We start from the raw sequence: 21,744 nt of genomic DNA on the forward strand, positions 1-21,744 counted from the left end.
TTCTGAGAAATTTTGACTCTAGAAATACGGTTGTTGGGATTAATTAGAACTCACAATTGTGACACATGGATGTCCAGAGTCCAGGTGACCATCTTTTGTCTAAAATGAAAACTGTAGAACTGAAGAGCATCCTGAAAGGGGTTCGGAGAACAGGAATCTGGATGATAAGCCTGAATTCTTCACAGAAATATATTATCACACTTCCTTGTTTTTTAATAAGCTTCTGCATGGTGTAGTGAAGTGCAGCAATCATTCATCGCTCATGCTGCCAATAGCAAATTGTCTGTTATAGCAGAAGCAATGAGGGTAAGATTGCATCAGCTAAAACTTCTTGTTGAGTTTTTGCTTAAGTAAATCATTCCATGTTAACTTGCATGTTTTACATTCAGATGAGGTTAAAAATGCTTCTCAATGCTACTAAAGCTTCCACAATGCGTACTTTAGAACGGTCAGGCTCATCAGTGGTACTTAGGTATTTAATCATGCTAATTTTATGTGTGAAAATTTGATTATCCTATCTCATCTCAGCTGGGGGAGCTAAGCAGTGATTCTTGTAAAGCTATATTTCAGAGGCACTAATCTTATAAAAATAAAAGTAGTTCTTCAATTTACAACTAAAGTAATAGAGAAAGGAGCTATCAAAGGGAGGGTTAGAACGGCTTTCAGAGATGCAGCACTCTAGGAAAAGGTCCACCACTGGGTAGAGTTTTCTCTGAAAGCTGCGCTTAAAGTGCGCTGGTTTTTTTTTCCTTTTGGTTTCAAGGAGATGAGGAACAGGAAGGAAATCTGCCCAGGGGTTAACCTGGCTCCGATTGTGTCCCCAGAGGGGTGGTAGCAGGGGTTTTTGTGTTAGGTGGGTCCTGAAATTAAAAGATATTTGGTGTAGAATGGTGTGTAGTTCCCTGGCTGTTGAGTGGGGACATTGGTTTGGTCATCGCTGGCAACTGGGCAGCAAAGGTAAGCAGAAATTCTTCCTTGAACCATCATCAGCATGGACAGAGCTCACCTCAGGCCACTGGATGAATGTGTTCCAGAACAACGACTATATTATGCTAATTGCAATTAACATATTGCTGCAGGACTGTATCTAATCAAAGAACATATGGCAAGGGTCAGTGAAGGTCTGAGTCAGGTGGCTTAAGGATCAGCTTCCCTGAACACTTGAGTGTGCTGATGGGAGTTGAATACTCTTTAAATAGTGGTTTAGTAGCAAAAAAAGAAGGAATTTTCTTCCATATTTATGATCCTTGTTGGTTAATGCCACAGTGCACGTGCATTCTTTGAAGGCTATCTTCATTGAAAGCGTGCCAGAAGGAGGTTCCTGTGGACATGAAATATTTAAACCTCATTGTCTTAATCTGCTACATATATCAATTATAGCAAACACATGGTTTTTAATACAGTCTCTAGATAGGCCTTGAATACTTCCTGGATTGCCTGTGTGTATATTGTAATTTATAATTTAGTTGTCTTTAAAATTGAGAAAAGAGTTTATATTGCAATTAAGCCGCAGACTTGGAGACTAAATGAGTCTGCATCTTCTTTCAAGGGCTCAGATTTCTAATTATCTAGGCTAAGCCAGCATCCTGATGAATAAACGTGTGGTGTATCATGGTGTGCATTTATATTACAGATCTTCTGAGACGAAGCCAAAATAATCCCTAGTTTAGAAATAAAGATCTTTGCTGGAGCCAGACAGTTAAAGGTAAAGAAAAAAGAAAGGGAAATTATGTTGGTGGAGTGCTAGGAGTTCGTAAGCCTATGGTTGAAGGGAAATTGTGTTGGTGGAGTGCTAGGGGTTCATGAGCCTATGGTTGCCACTTCTTATGACTCTGTGGAGTCAGTGTCAGGCGTTCCTACTGCCTTGGTTGGTCTTTTCTGCTTCATCACAAGCCATCCTGTCCTCTGTCCTGGCACAACTTGTTGTGTGGCTGCCAGTGAAATGAGCAGGGGCTTTGTTGAAATCCCTTGCAGAGGAAGAATGATGTGTTGCTTTCCTGGGATTCTTTCCTTGGGTCTGTTTTGCAGAGGGAGGGAATTCTCTAAACAAAACTCCCGGTGACCTGAGAGCTGTTCCTGCCTCTGGTGGGGCTGCTTTACAAGGCTGTCTTTTCAGATGACTACATGATTATGGTGCCACCGTTCACTTTCACAGCTGGAAAGGAACCCAGTCCCTTGCTGCCAGGGTTTTGTGGGAAAGGACCTGTTTGGAATGTCAGCTGAGTCACGTAGGCAGCAGCAGGGTGGGAGGAATTCATCTTGCTGCAGCGTGTGCTGTTGCTGTTCTGAGCAGAGCACCCATCTCTCGGCTGTCATTCACCAGCCCAAAAGCCATTTATAAAAATCGCTAGAAATAACAAATTTGAGACTAAAATTAATTTTGTTTCCACTTCAAGTATCGTCGAATGACACAGACTGGAAATCATTAATGTTTTAATGTCTATTGATTATTGATGAGTAATGGTTCAGCAGGAGCCAATTTAAAGACTAAGTAGGAAAAATAAAACCCCAAGATATCACACAGTAAAAGTAATGTAATTGGAGAAAATATAGAAATTATACGGTAATATAACAACTACCTTTGGTGCATGCCCTCAGAACTTAGCTGATGAGTTGAAGGAGAGCAGCTGGTTAATATCATAATTTTTTTCCCCAGGTGATCCCAGTAGCAAATATCAGCTACTCTGATCCCTTTTAGTACCTTTTCCTCTGCCAGGCTTGCGTGCTGTGTGTTGTGGCAGGAGGGACCAGGGTTCACATCACCCAGGACCAGGCTGGGATGACTCCAGTAGCAGGTCAGACTGAGCACGTTGTGTAAACGAGGGATGCAGAGTGCGCCCTGGTTCTGGCTCCCCGGTCACTGCTCCAGGCAAAATGAACTTTAGCACTCTCCCCTGGGAGCTTATCGTGAACAGCAGATTTTGCTAAGGTTTTGAAGTGAGCGCATGAGTCTTGGAAGAGGGTTTGTTGTGTGGAAAGTCGTAGGAAATGGTGGTTTGTCTGAAAACTGAGTGTGGTAACCATCTTATGACTGTGCTTGTGTTCAAATAAACAAAATCATTATTGCTGGGTTAGCAAACGCAGCCAAATGCTAAACTGAAATTGCGTTTCCATCAAGATGCTGTATTGCCTTCTAAAATACACTGCCTACCTGGTGCAAGGGAATCCTGCCAGAGCTGCTGGTATTGGGGCTTGACAGAAATTGGAAAGATTCAGAACTAGGTGGGAAAAGGCATTTGATTGATAGCAGCCTTCTGGATCTGAAAGGGGGTCCAGGAAAGCTGTGGAAGGGCTTGTAATCAGGGATTGCAGCCACAGGATGAGGTGGAAGGGTTTTGAGCTGAAAGAGGGGAGATTGACATGGAGAAAATTTTATTGTGAAGAAATGTTTTCCTGTGAGGGTGCAGAGGCCCTGGCCCAGGTTGCCCAGAGCAGTGGTGGCTGCCCCATCCCTGGAGGTGTTCAGGGCCAGGTTGGATGGAGCTTTGAGAAGCCTCATCCAGTGGGAGGAGTCCCTGCCCATGGCAGGGCGCTGGAACTGGATGGGCTTTGAGGTCCCTTCCAACCAAAGCTATTCTATGATTAAAAGGAAAAGTCCTGTTACTTCCAGCTGGGCTGGGCAGTGATGAACACTGTTGCCTCTTGGGCTGGTGACTAAAGGCAGCTGAAGGCAGAACGATAGCTTGGATGTTGGCAGGACCATGGTCTCTCCGCAGCAGGTTGATGTCACCGCATCTGCCAAAAGTTAAGTTCTCTTTGCAGATATTTCATGAACTGTCTACTATTCTGGACTGTCCAAATTCTGAAGTGCTGCAACCTGGGGTTTTAAACATTTATTATTTTATTTATAGCAGGAAAACCATAGTTCTTAGTTTGCCTTAGGAACCAGGTTAGGCAGCTTTCAGCCCCTTTATTTTATTCTGGGAAATTTAGTGGAAGGCATTAGACTGTATTTCAGTTTTTCAGTAAGCGGTATCAGCCACAGTGAAACAGGGTCGCTGGGTCACGCTGCCTGGGGAGCTTGGTCGGGCTTGCGTTGAAGAAAAACTTTGCTTTTGTAGACGTTATTGTGAAAAGTTTCTCTTCCTTAATAAATCTGGTTTTATTGAAATGGAGTATTTAATTTTATCACCATTGTTATAGGGTATCTGTTTCTAGTGCAGGCGAAGCCTATTGTAAATACAAAGTGAAAATCATACTCAAAAAGGATGGTTTTCATGGCAACACTTCTTTCATATCTTTATACGCCAAGATGACAGGGTTGAACACGAGTGTACAAAGCTTTACAGTGCTCTTGAACAAATAATTTAAGAAGCTCAAACGTTTTGTCTTTCTAGAGTGGTTTGCTGAGGTTCAGTCACAGCGTGCCTGTATCATTTATGTCATTGCACCATGAGAATGCGTTGTCTTTGAGCACATGAACTGCGTTGATCCTGTCTAAGCAGCTCCTGCCAGTGCAAGAGATTTCCACAGCATTTATTCCTTTGCCATTGCGGTCATACCATTTTCCATGGTGTACTCCTTCCCTTTTGTTCTGGAAAGTGTGAAAAGAGGCATATACTTCTGTTATTTTCATTCCCTAAACTAACGTTACAGCCAATGCTTGCAGGTAGGCATCAGTGCCGAAGCATCTTGTTTTCTGAAGTCTAATTCTGATATTGCATATCCCGACATTATGTATATTATATTCCAAAACTAGAGGTGATGATGGAGCCCATCTGAAGGGAAAACCTCACATCCTTTGAAGTAAATGCTTCTCCTGTAATTAAAGTGATTCATAGGATTTTGCTAAATTGCTGACAAGGACATTGATGGTTACACCTAGCACGAGCTCTTTAGTGACCCTGACATTTTGTAGTCCTCACTGCTCACAATAGACTGCTGTGATTTAGGCCTCCGTAAAGGCATCTGTCAGGAGGGTGATGGAAGAAGCAATTGCAAGTCTGGAGATGTTAAATTGCAGCCAGCAGCTGAGACAGCCTGCCCTTTTTCCCTTTTCTTCCCCTCCCTCCGAAATAGTTTTTACAAATGAGATCTGCTCTGTCCTTACTGCCAGAGGCTCTCGCCGATTGTCAAAGCGTCATGTGAAAGACATCAGGAGAGGTGAGACCTAGACGACAGCAGTAGTCCTCGTGGGGGAAAATACTTTCTGGAGCCTCATGACATTCTGGTTATGTAGGTGCCTAGAAATTAAAAGAAGCTTTAGTTTATAGCCACAGGTTGGATATGATAGAGCACAGTGCACGAGGGGGACATACTCAGCCTCAAATATTTTACCTGGTAATGACAGTAAGTAAATTTGTGTAGTGGAACTCTACAAAAATAACAGCAGTGAATTGACCTCTACTTAATGGGAGAGGTAGAGACGGTGTTTAAAAAACAAGAAAGTGTAACTGATTATTTCAAATAAATCTTTATAGATGTGTGAGGAAACGGATGTTGGTACCTGTGAGTTTTGGTGCATGTGGATGGAAATTGTCTGGTGTGTTTAATTGATTGTGGGCTCATTTGCTGTCGCTGTCATAGCATGCATTCTGAGAGTTAAGTCGCTGTTCTGTGGACTTTGGAAGATAAACTTTAATTCTCAAAGATGATTGAGATCAACTGTCATTGAGTAATCCTGTGCTAAAAATCCCTTCCTTGGATCACTCAGCTTGTCATTGGAGCAGTACAAAATGTCCTTTCTGGGATGAGAGTCTGAGTAGTCCCACCTCAGCACAGAAAATCCATTGTGTTTATTTTCATCTACTATTTTAGTGCTGACTGTTCCGATGCTGATGGGTTCCTGTGTGCAGCACGGAGAGCAGCCCTGCTGCCGTTTCCTTCTAATGGCTTCTTTCCAGTGCCGATTCAAAACTGGGAAGCTTGGAAACGTTCAGTGCAGTTAGAAAATGTGTTGCCTTTCCTTCTTGCACTCTCTCTGCCCTTGCCATTAACACCTAATGCAGAGGTTTTCAAAGCACTGAACAGCATTAATCTTCACAGTGCTGGAGCCAGGTATAAAATTAGTGTCTTCCTTGACTATACATGAAGGCAGAAAGAGAATGAACTCGCCTGATGCTATGTAAGGTGTCAGAATTGACATCCTATTAATTTCTGCTTCTTGACTGCAGTCCCTCGTAGCTGTCTGTGTTGTCTATGAATCTTGCAGTCAGTCTTAGACAGGACAGTTACATTGTGGAAAAATACCAAATGCATTTTAAAATCCAGAATAAAACCTATCCTGTACTAATAAGCAGTTATTTCTAGTCTTTACGTACAAAAACCCATCAGCATACCTTGTCCCCCAAGCAAGAAGATTATTCAAGTCACAAGGAGCTTCTGAGGTTGGGCTGTGAACAGCAACTTCTTGTGTTCCTGATTAAAACAGTCAGTAAGACCCCTATCAGCTCGCAGTCTGCCTTTATTAAAGAGAATTCCGTATGACCCGTGTGCTCAACTCTCCATCTGGCATAAAGATTCCAACTCTGCTGTGAAACACCCTGTTTCTGTTCCCACTGAAAAGTGCCTTGAAAGTGGCCATCAAATGGTTTAAGCTTGGCATTTGGCTTGCTGGGAAATCTCCATAAGGATCATTTTGGATTCTAATTAATAAAATTCTGACTTTGGAAACACTGCTGTTTTGCTGCAGAGAGTGTTCTGCAATGCAAATATTTATGTGAAATCCTCTTAAGAGCAGTTGTGTGGCCTTGTGTTCCCCCGCTTGCTCTGGGGGATCAGTTAACAAACACCGTTTCAGAGATGTATATTTTTCCTCTGATATCAAGACAGACAGGAATTTTTTATAAGATGTTAATTTCTAGCTGGTTTAGAAATTATTTATACAAGGGAATATGCTTCGTCTGAACCAGCATGGAAATGATCCTGCTGTACAGATCAGAACAGGTTGCCATAGAGAAAGCGCTTGGCTCACGTAGCTTATCTTGAGACTTTTAATATTTGAAAACTTGTTACAGAGGGGAAACTGGGGGCTGTTAGGTTGAAATCCTTACGGGGTTGCGTACGTGTTTCTGAAACCTCCCCATCCTATCTCGCATACTTTCTCAAGGCGAAGAAAGCTGTGCTTGAGGGTGCCAGGTTGTGTGTGTTTGATGTCTGAGTATTAGTAGGACAGCCCAGGTCCAAGTCTGGTGGTGACAGGTGGGCGGATGGTTGTGGTTTAGTTGTTTTTGTTTTTATGAGAAGCAGATAAGCATTAGAAACAATATTTAGTTGCTCAGGATGCAGGTTGAAGCTGAGAGATACTGAAGAAGAGTTTGCAGCCACTTTTCTTCCTTTAAGTAGCATTGCACATAGGTTGGTTTTGAGTCGCAGGCAACTGTTGTTTGGTCCCCCGAGTGACAAAGTACAGACTGCCTGTTGGTCCCGTAGCTCCTTTGGCCCTTACAGCGTGTTGCAGGTGAGCAAATACTCACTCAGCTCCTGCATGAAATAAATTTGACTGATTTTTTTTCAGTCTCCAAAAGCAAGATCCTAGAACATGGACTGGCAAGATTCCTGGTGGAACATTGCTGTTCCCTCGTCCCTGACTGTGCTTCTGTCAAGCCATTGCCTCTGGTGTGTTGATGCTTAGAATAATAAATGTGAAGCCCAGAGGAGACCATTAGTTTCTCTGCTCTGACCTGTGTGTCTTGGGCTACAGAATGTGACTGGGTTACTCCTCCGAAGAGCCAAATAACTCATGTTCCTCTGAACTGTGTGTGCTGTGAACCTTTGGAAGGTGAAGATTGAATTGCTTCCCTTTCTTTTAATGGTCAAGTGCTCTTCTTTCTTTCTCCACTTGTGGAAAGCATTTGTTGGCACCAAGAATTTTCCCTCTTGTGGGTGTTTATCCACAGTGTTCAAGTTGTTCTTCTCTAGGATCGATAGCATGACCTGATGTTTCTCACTGGATGACATTTATTCACTAGTTTGGGGTTTTTTAAGCTTTTTCTGCACCTTTTCTATTTTGTATATCCTGTTTTTAAGCAGTTTAAATGAATGTCAAAATGTGAGCACTTGGCAAAACATCTTGATGTCAGTCTCAGTGATACAAGGCAAAATCACCTCTCTCTGCTCCTCACTCCTGTGTCTGAGACGTGCTGCCATGCAGCTTTCTTGTGACAAGAATCCATGCTCAGCTGCATGTCTGGTACCATCCCGAAATGCTGAGGGCTTCCCTAAGTGAACTGGCGTTTCTTTGGAGAAGATTGGGGGTTTTTTGTTGTTTCTGTTTTTACTGCTTGATGAGTTTTCATGCCACATGGGAATTTTATAGCAGAGAGTTCCTTTTGTCTTAGATATCGCTGTTAAAAACATAGTGAGCACACTACGGTAAAACTTCAGAATCTGAGATTTAAGGGACCTGTGTGCTGGTACCACTGACTTTCAGAGAGAGGTTAACAACTCAGGATTTCTTAGAATCTTCTATTGAATGCGAGTCATCTTATAGGCAGAACATATTGACACGTGTCTGTGTGTGCATGCTCAGGTCCTGTCACAGACAGACCTTCTCTGTGACAAACCAAAATGTTGCTCCAGTCCCACATTGCCTGTGTGTGCTGTAATAATTCTCTGGCTTTAAGGGAGTACGCTTAACGGAATTTATTCATTAAACGCTCGTGTAACACGCAGCTGGATTATCCCAGTAGGCTCACTAGCTGGCCCTCTGCTTTTGCTTGGCTGAGGAAGGGTGTGTGGGTTCAAATATTTCAGCTTATGCATGCTTTGAGTTATTTTCTCCTATCTAAAATATAATCTTAAAAAAAACCCAACTCCTACCCTTTGCTCACTTCCAATGCGTATCCTGCATATGAGCTGGGACGAGAGTAGGTCGCTGTTTGGAAAGCTGCCGTCCCCGATATTGATTAGTGCCACTTTTTTCTACTTCAAAATATTTGATAAAATTAGCAATTGGACTCCTCAGCATTTTTATACCGTATTGCACCACAAATGGACTCCTGATATGTGTTGCTGACAGGATTTTGGTATTCTTAGAGTTGAAACTGCATCTTGGCCAGATGGAGGAAGATGCTGAGATGCTGTGGGTCGCAGAGCAGTTTGCAGCAGCGGTGACAGTGCCTGCTGTTGGCTTCCCTCGCCTGCCGTGCTGGCAGTCCGGGCTCTTCAGAAGAAAGGAATTCATCCTCCTAGGGGAGATAGAAAGAAAATATGTTTGGTTTATTATTTTATACTTTTTAGACCTGTAGGTGCTGTCATAACACAGAAGAGTAAGATTAGGAAGTAATTGCGCAAAGCATGTGTAGATTACCACCACACTGGAAGTATTGTCTTTTGTGAGCTTTGATTGAGGCTTAGAAGCTTGCATGTCTCAAAAAATGTGGTTTTTAATAGGAAACATACTTGGGTTTTTTCTCCCACTTGTAGGATTCCTGGAAGACTGAATGACAGGAGAACTCCCCTTGGAGAGCTGAATTGGATCTTCACTGCTATCACAGACACCATCGCGTGGAATGTCTTGCCTAGAGGTAAGACTTGGGCAGATGAAGCAAGTTTTCATCAGAAGTGGGCATTGCTTAATCAAAGTCGAGAGGTGAGACACTGAAATAAGGAAGAAATTAAAGCCTAATATTGTAAGAAAAATCAGGCTGGATCGTGAGGCCAGTTAATTTATTAAAATTAGCTCTTTTTCGCAGAAGCATTTCAGCAACCCATCATTAGAAACCTGAGAGGTTTTTTTTTTCTAGTGCTAACATGATTGCTTTACCTTGAATAATTTCCTTTCTTATTGTGTTTGTAAAAAGCAACCTGTTTTCCTCCAGCCTTATGATAAGGCAAGATTTTTTTTCCTCTTTGCTGGTTAGACAGCCTGTGAATCCCATGTGTAACTTCATCCTGTTTCTTTACCTCTGCTCTGCTTTGAATTGGTTCTTCTGGAGCATGGGTGGCCAAATCTGTAAAAAATTTTCCAACTGTGCTCTTTCTAAAACCTGGCACAAAATAAATTCTCCTTTGCTTTTGTAGAAGACAGCACATTTGCTGTCTTTTAGGATACATTTTGGCTTCTCAAGAGCATATTAAACTGCCATTAATGGGTATATAGTTCTTGATTAAATAGTACCCACAGCTCCTTTTCTCCCTCAGTACTTTCCAAAAACTTACTCAGGCTGAGTTTAAGTAAATCACCAAAAGGGGAATTTTATATCCAGAAAAGGCAAAAAAGAGCCTGAGGTAGAAAGTATTTAATTTTGTTAATGGAGAGTAACTGCAATGTTTTAAGGGAAATCAGAGGGCAGGTTTCTATGTAACAGTTTTCATGTCATGACACGGCAAACCTGTTGTAGATCCCTCATTACTGGAATAAAATATTAACATATTTTTATGTTTAAATGGCTTTTGCATATTACCCAAGGTACTCGAGTTACGAAGATATGCATCTAGTAATTCATGCACTCTCTTGGCAGATCTTTTCCAGAAACTCTTCCGTCAGGACCTCCTCGTGGCCAGTTTATTCCGTAACTTTCTCTTGGCAGAAAGAATTATGAGATCGTACAACTGCACCCCTGTTAGCAGCCCTCGTCTACCTCCGACGTACATGCACGCGATGTGGTAAGTCACAGCCAACAGGTTACCCTCGCCACAAAGCCTGCGGACTGATGCCTTAAGGAGATTTCAGGTGCTGTGGCCATGAAAGATCGTTACTACTTACATCTACACAATGCTTTACTGATTAAGTCAGTGGATCAAAACCAAAATGGCATGTGGTAGCATAATACCCATCTCCAAATGTATTTCTTCTCTGTGCATACATAATTATAATGCAAATCTGCCATACAGAAGCTTCAGTTCAGCCCTGTGATCTTTCACTCCAAACAGAAAAGAAATTGAGCCTCTACTACCTTCATTTTCATAAAGTAAAGCGAGTCACCTGTGACTGTGGAGAGCAGAGGGCCTGAGGGAACAGTTCTTAACTTGCATTCTTGGAGAAGGAGAATTTTTTTGCCACAGAGTTCATCTACTTTTAGGTGATTAATGGAAATGAAAGCGGCACAGTTATCGAGAAGCTCTTAAATGTTGTTTTTGTCTATCAAACAAATGTCCCATGGCTAATAATAATAATAATAACAGTCATAAAAAATGCTTGATTTCTTTTTTTTAATTCGGTGTGACCAAGAATAGAAGAGCACGAAATTTGGCTAAGTACCAACTGGTGCAGCCAAGCTAATGTAGTTCCTACAGCAGAGAACGATAACTGGGTAACTGGCTAAAAGGCTCATAAAATGACAGGTGGACGGGGCTGAGGAGGCTAAATTTGCTGGCATTTTCAAAATCCCTCTGATAAGTTTCCTTCATAAAATTGCAGAGGAAAACAAATGCTGAGGAGATATGAATCGATGATGATCAGTGTAAAGCTGACAGCAGCATCACCAACTTCAAATTACATGGCCTGGTTTCTCTGAGAAATGGAGGCAAGGTGACAACAGAGATCCCGGATAGTGTTTGCACGTGCAGGCTGTCATTGAGGAGGCTTTTGCTGGAAATATAAAGCATGGAGGCAATAGGGGAGACCTCGGATGGAATTATTAACAATTGGGCAGCCTAAATATACTGTGTGTTGGTCCATGGCAAACAACGTTTTTAAGTGCTCTGGATTAGCAACTTCTGAGGAAAATTATTTTAGACATTTGTAAATACGGCGAGTTACTTTATTGTTGTGTCACGTGAGGGGCTGAGGTGTAAGTGGAGAGTAGAACAAACCACCAGATTTCCTATGGTGTCTTTCAGCTCATGTTGCACATCTGGATGCAGCAGGGTTTCAGCCGCAGAGCTCTCTCTTTCCAGTTGTGGTAGAGCAGAACACTTTTTTTCAGAAATTTTGAAATTGAAACAGTAAATTTCTTGAGTAAGTGCCAGCACATTAAAAACCTCTATTTCCTTTTCCTTTTGGGAATATAATTCATTCTTATTGCCAGTGTATTAAAAGCCAATATTTCTGGTTTCCTGCGGGAGTGTGACTTGACCTGGAGTTGGTGTTGCGATCCAGGTACTGAACCGCAGGAATTAAACCAGGAGAACCTGGATCCCTTTCATATCTCTCACAGACCTGCCATGGTAGTGTGGTGGATTCTAGAAACATGTTCTTTTCTTTACTTGAACTGTAGTTCTCCTGGTGCAAAATGGTGCTATAAATACCTTTGTAAAGCCATTCAGGCCATACCACAGGATAATGGCAGGGTTGGATTTACCAGAAGAAGAAATTCCTTAAGAAAAGTCATACACAAGACTTTTTTCCTTGTGAATCCCAAACACTAGCAAAGTAGAACACAAGCGAGCAGTGAATCCCTTGACACGCTTTGCGTCCTCCAGAACGCATGCAGCTTAAAGCAAATCTCACAAAGGGGAAAATTCCACTTTTGTCAGAGGCGGCTCAGTTCATTATTATGAACTTCTAGTACAGACAGATTTAGAAACTAATTTAGGGCTCGCTTAAATATTTTCTAAAAATAATCATCTGCACTTATTTCTCACCTTTCATTCAAAAATTTTCCAATGGATCCCTGATCTGAAACCTCCAAACCCATTTTGCTGTTTAGATAAATGAGGTAGTGTGACTGGAGGGCAGGGAGTTGGCCAAAAAGGAGAAGAACAGAAACTTTGAACGACATAATTTGATGGTCACGTTAAATCTACGTCCACATTGATGCATGGTGGGTGTTGCAGCAAGTGTTGGCTGGTTGCTGTTTTAGTGAGACTTCTCACAGCTTTCCTGCCCAGCCTGTTGGACGATGTTTTGGGGAGCACATCCTGGTTGTGCCATCAGCAGCGATTTGGTCTTGGGGTTGGTGAGCAAGAACCTCGACGGTTCTCTCAGGCGATGTTAGAAGAGCACAGTGAACGCACGTGGTGGCTGTGATGTATAGCGGCCAGTGCTCCTCAAGGACCTGACTTCAGGCTTTAGGAGACTTCCCTGCCACTCATGCTCTGCTCTCCTCTTGTGTGATTTGGGGTTATCTGTGTTGTGTTGAGGCCTCACCTTGCACTGGGATCCTGTGTGTGCTGGCTGTGTGTTCTTGATTCCTGTTTGGGTTTATTGCTTGCAGCCAAAGTGGTAGGGTGATATTTTAGCTTCTCCAGTGCACATACACATGTATTCTTCTCTCCCATTATCCTCTGGATGCTCATTTGGCTTCCTGGGCTTTGCTTCTCTGTTTACAAGGGAGCTATAAGAGTACCATGTTTCTCTGCTGTCACAGACACAAGCCGTTCTGAACACTCACAGCTGAGATAGTGACTGAAAGTGGGATCTGCATGCAGATATCATCTCAGCAGAAGGCTGACTGGAGAACCAAACTGCTGTTGTATGTCAGTACTTTTTTGCACCATCTTTCAGAGAAAAGGTGTAAGTAAAAGTCAGTGTCTCACTGACTGCAGCAACACGGACACCATCACTTCTGAACTTCATCTACAGTGCCCTGATCTCCCTCCTCATCGCAGCAGCAGCTGTGAAATTGTGTGTGTGGTGCTGTGCACCCGCTTTGCGACTCTTACTGGGCACACCTCACAGTCAATGAGAGGAGAAAGAGCAGAAAGAGCTCCTGCATCACCAACGCAGATGGGCACCTGAGGTCTGAGCACGCTGTTCCTGCTTTTCACTCTGCTGCTTCTGCCGAAGCTGCGTTGCTGAAGCTGTAGAGGGGCTGAGCGAGCCTGGCAGCGTGCAGCTGGCTGCAAGCCTGCCAGGGCTGGGCAGATGCTGCAAAACGCTCCTTACACGTGATTTCAGCATCAGTTTACTCCATGAATAACGATGACTGCCCCTTTTCAGGCATCCAATCTGAACCATTTGTTCTTTATCCTTCTGCTTCCCTTTGTCTCTGCTTGTTGATAATTTTCCCCATATCAAACACAAATATCTCATGATTTGAGACTCTGGCAGGATTGCAATTGAAGCACTGAGGTTGCTGGAGGTATGAGCTGCTGTTGCTCTTGGTTTAGTCCTTTAGAAAACAACTTTTTAAAATTTTGACCTATTAAATAGTTGTTCTAGTCAAGTCATTTGGGAGATCACTGTTAACCTCTTCTGATAATTATCCTTTTTACCTGAATGATTAAGGAAAAGTGAAAATTTATTTTTGAAGGAAGATTTGGCCCCCAAGCTGTCAATGATTTTATTTCACCAAGAAGTGCACTGTATTTAGAGCTGATCTCTGATCTCTCTGACCTTGCCCTGTTTGGTGGGCTCTGACATATCACTTCATTCCTTAGTGTCTTTCTTACTTCTGTTGACTTTCTGTTTTACCTGCTTCCAGGCACAGCCTGTTTGTTTGGATTTGTGCGGTGCTTTGCACTGTAGGTTCTTGGCTGCTGCCGGCACTACTGTAATACAAGTATTAATATTAATATGTATTGATTGACTGGCTGTGCTATTCAGCTTCGAGAGTTGTTCCATCTATTGTGCAGTAAGAATAGGAGGCCTGATGCTCTGTCAGCATCTTGATCTCCGTTGTGATGGATTATGGTTTATACATTACTGCTGTTGCCAGCAAGTTATATTCATGGCCTTTGAAAAGACCTAATAATGTGTTTGGAAATATTTCCTTACATAGGTCATATATTAAAACCAAAGTACCTTAATTATGCTTTGGAAGAGCTATGATTTGTCTATAATAGGAATATTGCAATAGCGTATGCACCGACCGTGAAATTCTAGTTGAAAGAAAGTCATAACACACTGCAAACAAAATAAGCTTGAAATTCCAGCTGGAAAGAAACCCATAATACAGCGACTCAATTACAGGTAAGAGAGGAGCCAGAGTCGTTGAACATTGTGAGAGTGTTGCAGAACGGATGCAGGTCTGCTCACCGATTTCTCAAAGAAATGAGTCTCGTTTAGGTAAACAGAAAGGCTTAGCATCTCAGCAAGAAGAAAGTGCATGTTTAAAAGGGTATTTGGAACTCTTTGACATTTGAAGGAGTGGATTAATTCAGATTACACCATTGATTTAACCAGATTTTTTTTGTGTTTATGTGTCAGTCTTAACATCTCCAAGATCCATTAATGGACTAGAAATAGTTTAATGGAGAAAAATCTGGGACAAAAAATAGCAAAGCACGTGCTTGAAGTGGTGGCTGGAGCAGGGAGTGCATTGGTAGAAGAAAGAAGGTTTTAATAATTGTAAATATTTTAAAAAATAGATGCTCTAAAGCAAGTATGGGAGTTCATGGCATTGCTGTGAAGCAGATGAATTTAGGCTGAAAAAAATCCAATCAAACAATGTATGTGCTCGAATTATACTTGCAGAATAAAAAAAACAAACATGAAAAATCTTGTCCAATGTAAGGCTGAAATGTTTAACAGTTCCAGGAATAGTGTTCCAAACAAGCAGATACCCTGGTGCCTGAGCCCCAAGACTACAGATGGCTTCAGCTTCTCTTTAGTTGCTCCTCAGCATGACTGTCCCAGTAAGAAATGCTCATTTTCACTAATATTAAGAGTGTTGCAGTATAATACAAACTGTTCCCAGGAGAAAGAATGTTAAAAGGCACCAATAATACATTATTGAAAAAAAAATGTAATGTCGGAATTGAAAACATTAGACATTGACTCAGCCCAGAAAATTTGAGTGTAAGAATAGCTGCCTTCATGATCTGCTGGTTAATATGGTACATGTGGCTGATGAAAGACTAACACGTATCCCTAACTTAGTTCCATTTATGCTGTTAAAGCATTACGGTGTGCTTCCTCTGCTGAACACTTCATGGATTTGCACAATGGAGCAGTCGTTGAGTAAAGCTGGAGCTCTCAGCCTTCTGTTCTTTGCTTAAAACTCCAAACTTTGCAGCACCTCCGGGAAACAAAGTAAAGGCAGCTGGATGAGTTCATGTTAAATTATTAAAAGGTTAAACAGTTGTACTGCAATGAAACTGGTATTGGACTGAGCTGGGAGATAGATGGAGCCTGGAGGGTGTGTGAATGGGGACTTTGTGCTGAAGGGCTGGGAAACAGTGAAACTAAAATATAAAGAAATATATGAGTATTTCTTTCACAGGAGAAGAGAGTTAATGAAGAAATTCAGAGGAACTCTGTCCCTATTTAATTTTTATTATGGAATGATGGAGGAGCGATGCCTTTTCAATTTTAATTTTCATATGTTCTGGAATGCTGGATCCTTTGCTGGGATGATGTTGAGTGCCTTGCTGAACTGATTGATCAGTGCAGGCAGAGATACAGGGCACTGTGGGTTTGTTTTCTTTGCAGACTGTTCCCCTGGGCGTGCTGCATTGCTTTGCTTCTTTTGGATAAACAAAAGCACTTTCTTGCCAGTGTTTTAACTGAGTCAATCTTCCAACTAAGGAGAGGATTTAATATACCATTATTCTGAAATCTGTCTGGGAGATGCACGAGACTTAAGTTATGTTTTCTTAGGAGCTGAACCTAGAGAGTCCCCCATGCTAACACAGTTGAAAGTCATAGAATCACAGAATGGTTTGGGTCAGAAGGGACCTTGATGCTCATCCAGTTTCACCCCCCTGCCATGAACAGAGACGCTATCCCTCAGGTCAGGTTGTTCAAAGCCCTATCCAGCCTGACCTCGAACAGCTCCAGGGATGGGGCATCTACTGCCTCTCTGGGCAGCCTGGGCCAGTGCCTCACCACCCTCACAGGAAAACATTTCCTCCTAATATCTCATCTAAATCTGCCATCTTTCAGCTTAAGTCTGCGAGTTTGACCCCTTTCTTTAATATTATTGCTTGATGATGTAGCATGGAGCAGTGTAAAAGGCTTTTGCCTTTTTTAGATGTGATACTGTTCAAGTTGCCAGGGCTCAGGCAAGAGTAAGGGTAAGTGTAACCATGTTGTGTGGTTGGTTGCATTAAAAAAGCTTTTGAACTTGTGGTGTGAGGGCTCATGGGTAACTTGAGCTCTGCCTCCTGTGGTGCCTCTTTCCAGGTCCTCTCGGTTACTGCCTCATCCACCTTGCGTTTGGGCCACATGGAAACAGCCACCTCCTCATAGGTGCTGTGTGATGGGAATCCTTTGGACTTCTATCACTCTGTGGATTGCTTTTTTTTATTGCTCTTTTGGAGGAGATGTAACAGGAATGGGTATAGAACCTTACGTGAAGTGTATGGTAGCTTCTAGCTTAACTGGTGTGTGCAACAAGGAGATGTCTTCTGTTCTGGTGCAAATGTTCTATTGATTTGTTGTACATGAGAGCAATTAGGACAGCATGGTATAAAAAACCTCATTAACACATTCTTCAGTAGCTTAATGTAGTGAAAGTGAAACACTGTGATGTTTCAGTTGGCTGTCGCCCAGTGGATGTATCATCGTGTCATCTTGTGGCAGCAAGAGGTCTGGGGTTATTGGAAGAGTGCAAGAAGGAAGGAGGAGGGAGCAATGCATATTACCTGTCTCTTTTTGTACCTAATGCAGTGAAAACAAATCTTCCAAAGCACTTTGCAAACAGCTGTCTCCTCATGGAAGGGAGAGAGGTAGCAAAGTCTTGGCTTGGCTTTCATAAATCATTTCCAGGATGCAACACCACCCATCTTCGTTCCCCTGCTGCTCCCTAATTTATCTCTTGTTTGTATGCTGAAGTGTAATATTAGTTCAGTGAGCATATCTACAAACAGCCCACCTTTCTAGTTCTTTGGGCATATTAAAACAGTCAATCACTGTTCCTCCTCCCCACCAGTAGCCGTTATTTTCACCATGATGGTTACAAGTACTTTTCCCCTTATGTTTTTCTGTGGCATTAATCCTTCACCATTCATTTGTGGCTTTGAATCTTTTAATTATTGTGATGCTTGTTTAATGCCATTGTCTATTTTGCCAGGGCAGTGAGTTAGCCACGTGGCAGCTCATTCATGAGTTGTGCAACCTAGCATCTCACACGAAACCTGTAGCCGTTAGAGTAGTTAGAAGTGGTGAAGTTTTACTTAAGGCACAGCTGCTGTTGGTTCAGGTGTCTCATTGAGTAGGAGGTTTTCTGGTGCCTGCAGAGAGAGCAGAGGTGCCATGTTAGGTCAATCTGGAAAGCTGGGGAATCACTTAAGCGATTGAATTGATCAGGGTCCCTTACGAAGCTGGTGTGAATCAGCAGCTCTCTAGATTGTGATGAGCAGTAGCATTAAGATGTTGTGTTGGTGGTTACTCTTTTAAGAGATTGAGTAACATTGGCTATGTGGCTACATTGATTTTTAATGATCTGTTTTTAGAAGCATAAAAAGAGATTTTGTTTTAATCTACTAAAATCTCTTTTAAATTTTTTTGTTTGTTCTTTCTGATAACACTTAAAACCTTTGAGATTTGACCTTGCAGGGCTGCTTTGGACGTTTTTATAGTGGTATTAGTGCTTCTTACCTAAAATGACTTTGAGGAGCTCAGCATCTTAGTTCTGTGCCTCTGCAGTACAATGACCTACACAGAATCCTTTTATAGGCAGCCAAAATAAGACCAGTTGTCTCTGATCTGTAAACCATTTTTCTCCTGCGAAGTCAAACTTAGCTCAAAGGCGCTGTGTGTTGACATCTTCTGATGTCTGAGAGAATTTCTTTAAGTGGTATTGCCCATTCCTCCAAGAAACCTGCAAGTCAGAAATATTCATTCTTTGCTTGAAGTAAAACTGTGTTTAGATTCTCACCAGTTGACTTCGCCTCTGCCTCAATCAGGAATAAAGATCTCTCTCATCAGCTCTGCGTAAACACTTTTTCTCCAGCATGGGTCTTTATTGAGCATGTGGGAAGCATTCATTGCCTGTGCTTTGATTATCTCTTGATTATCTCTTAATTATATTGGCAGCGTATTGTCAAGTGGGAGGTGAGTGCTGTGAAGCAGAGGGACGAGGTCTGGGGCAACTGAGACAAGCTCCATCGCTTGAATCCATAGAAAAAAATGCAAGAACCTTATAGCTGATTTTTCCACCTAATTGGAAAGATTGGTTTTGGTTGAGAACAGCTGCCAGTTAATGGGATAGATTTTGCTTGGCAGTTGTTCTAATGGAAGGCTTTGTTTGACTCAAAACATGGTGATTTAAGAACTTATTAGAGCAGGTAACTAAAATACACTGTATTGATTATCACCTATGGCCTTATGTCTGCAAACGTTCCTAGGAGAAGAAAAATTGCTTAGCCTATTGATGTGAACACGCAATGGCCACAAGCCACGGAAGAGCAAATGTGTCTCGAGAGTGAATTAATTTCTTTTGTGTAAGAAGCCCAGCGGGTGGTGGCTTAACTCGCCAGCCTTTCAAAGTGCAGAAATTCATATGTTAGAATGAAAAATGCATGGCATGTCCATGGATAGTGTAGGGGGTTCTGGGTTGAAACGTAACTGTTTTACTCTTTTAGAGGTGTTTTAGGAGCTTTGGAGACCACATGCATTTATTTTAGGTCAGTTGTTTCTTAGTTTGGGAGCATTTTGAGGCAGACCGTAAACGCGTTTTGTTTGCACTGAGTCAGCCACAACAGGTTCCTTGGCTGCTGTACATAAGTTATGTGCTGTTACAACTGTAACAGTAAAATATTGTAGATCCCGATGCTCCAGTCATTAATTAGTGTAGTAGATAAGTGTAAAAACTGAAATCTTGAAGTATTTTTCTCAGTGTATATCCCACCATCCTTGGGGTGATTCATGTAGAACCCATCTTCGTACACAAGGCTTCCACGCAAAACCCACCATGGGGTGAGATGAACAGAGACCGGATTCCTTTCATCAGCGCTGCGTGGTGATGACATGGTACCAATGTCAAGGATGCAGAACAGGAGAATTAGGGTGGTGGTGTGGGTCTATCCATGAATTGTGAGTTGGAGGCCTTGTCAGCAGGACTGCATCTCCCTGAGCTGGTGTGACTTGAATACAGAGCAGTGACGATTTGGATGCATACAGAGGTGTGTGCTGAGGGAGCCGGGGCTGGAGCTGACCCAGAACCGAGTTCATTTGTCTAGTTTTAAAAAAAAGTCATCTGTTTTTGCATGAGGACAGGTATATAGTAAGAATTAAATTCACTCTGACTTCCTCCTGTTAGCAGTTTCTGTGATCCTTGGCTGGGGATCGTGCCACCTTGCTCATGTTTTGTTGCTCAGCCTGATACAATGCTGGACTTGACCTTCTTGCTGTTTTTCTGAATGATTTTATTGTGTTAAACTTTTTTTAAAAAAGGGAATAGCAAGCATTTCTAAGCCAGTCAGACAACGCTGCTGTGTCCACATACTTGTGTGATCAGAATTTAAATGTACCTTGCTATTACTTATGGATAACTTGTAATGACTTCTCTTTCCTCTCTCACCTTTTTCTCTAGGCAAGCGTGGGACCTTGCGGTTGATATTTGCCTTTCCCAATTACCTACAATTATAGAGGAGGGAACTGCCTTTAGGGTAAGTTGGATAACATCTTGAAATGTTGTGTGCCCGGTTTAATCCGTTATTTGATCTCAATTCAGTGCATCACTTGTGCTTGTTAGGTTTTGAATTGCTGCAGTTTAAGGGTTTATATTCTAGGAAAATTGTAAATGTTTACTCACATCCCTTAGAGAAATAGATTTGAAATCAGATATAAGCTACTCACTACTACCTGAGATGTCTGATTCAGCCCATGCCTGTTGACAAGGAAGAAACTCTGACCTGTAGGAATGATGCCCAAGACCCAAGTCTTAGAATATTCAAGCACTTGGTGTTGGCTAACAGTGTTAGCGTTAGGCTGATGGTTGGACTGGATGATCTTGGAGGTCTTTTCCAACCTTAACAGTTCTATGATTCTGTGTCTCTCTGAGGCACCTGCAGGAGGAGTGTGGAACTGGGCTGTCAGTCTGAGAGGGAGGGGAAGTGGCTTAGCTCTGTGCTGTGACAAATAGAGCAGACAGACAGTTGTCACCTCTGATCTATTCCTTCTGTTCTAATCAACGTTTTGCCCTCAAAATCTCTTGATTTATGCCTGGCAGGAAGTGTTGTGTTTTGGAGAAGGTTAGCTGCTGGTGGCCAGCAGTAATCCTAGGAGGAATTGTTCAGTGCAAGGGGTGTTGTGTTCCGAGGTTAGTCATCCTGTTTCATAACTAGGCTGGCAGAAGCGGCAATCCGTGTCTGGGATGTCAAATGCCTGGGTGAGTCACAGGATTACCTGCTGCTATCCGTTGCCCGGCTATGTTGGCTGCTGTGGCTTGAGATTCCAGTCTGGCCCTGGGTAAAGCAATCGATAATCTCTTCAGGGCTGTTTTGTTTCAGCTGCACGGTATAAACCACGTGTGTCTGACTTCTGCGTATTCTCTTGGTGCTCTTTCCTACTCAAACCTGAAAAATGTGATAACCTGATGGAGAAGAGCCTGTTTAGTGTTTGATAGGAATGGTTGGACTCGATGATCCGGTGGGTCTCTTCCAACCTGGTGATTCTATGATTTCTAACTGGAAGCTGCCGTGTGCTCTGGTCAGTACTTTCTCATACCTGGCATGTGCCATGTACTCGGGGATAGATAGCAGAAGATAGATGGTTCTTCAAGTGCTGCTGCGGTGAAGGAAGCAGATGTGCCCGAGGACTGTCCGATTGCGCAGTGCGGAGCGGAGCGCTCTGGGGAATTGGTGCCACATTGCTGGCCAGTCACCACTGGCGTTAGGAGATGAGAGCAGCTCTGCACACTTGAGCAGGCTCCAGGGACGTACAATGTGCTGCAGAATGTCAGCTCTCAACAAGGAAACTTCCCATGCCATCAGGCAGTGTGGTGCCCCCAAACGCTCACCTCTTGTTAGAGTGAGACTGCAGTTACAGCCTGTCTTTCAAAGTATGCGGTATTTTCTGTACTTTTATTTGCT

General features: G+C 42.6%; 1 protein-coding gene across 3 annotated transcripts in view; it reads left to right on the forward strand.

Annotated features, from left to right (window-relative positions):
• Positions 1–21,744, forward strand: part of RPTOR (regulatory associated protein of MTOR complex 1) — a 147,573-nt gene that overhangs the window by 56,433 nt on the left and 69,396 nt on the right. For all 3 annotated transcript variants that reach the window (XM_069872897.1, XM_069872899.1, XM_069872900.1), the window contains exons 8-10: positions 9,367–9,467; positions 10,404–10,548; positions 20,244–20,319. In XM_069872897.1, coding sequence (XP_069728998.1) covers positions 9,367–9,467; positions 10,404–10,548; positions 20,244–20,319 — 322 coding nt within the window. The remainder of the gene's footprint in view (positions 1–9,366; positions 9,468–10,403; positions 10,549–20,243; positions 20,320–21,744) is intronic.

This window comes from Phaenicophaeus curvirostris, chromosome 19 (assembly GCF_032191515.1).
Source record: "Phaenicophaeus curvirostris isolate KB17595 chromosome 19, BPBGC_Pcur_1.0, whole genome shotgun sequence".
Taxonomy (NCBI): domain Eukaryota; kingdom Metazoa; phylum Chordata; class Aves; order Cuculiformes; family Cuculidae; genus Phaenicophaeus; species Phaenicophaeus curvirostris.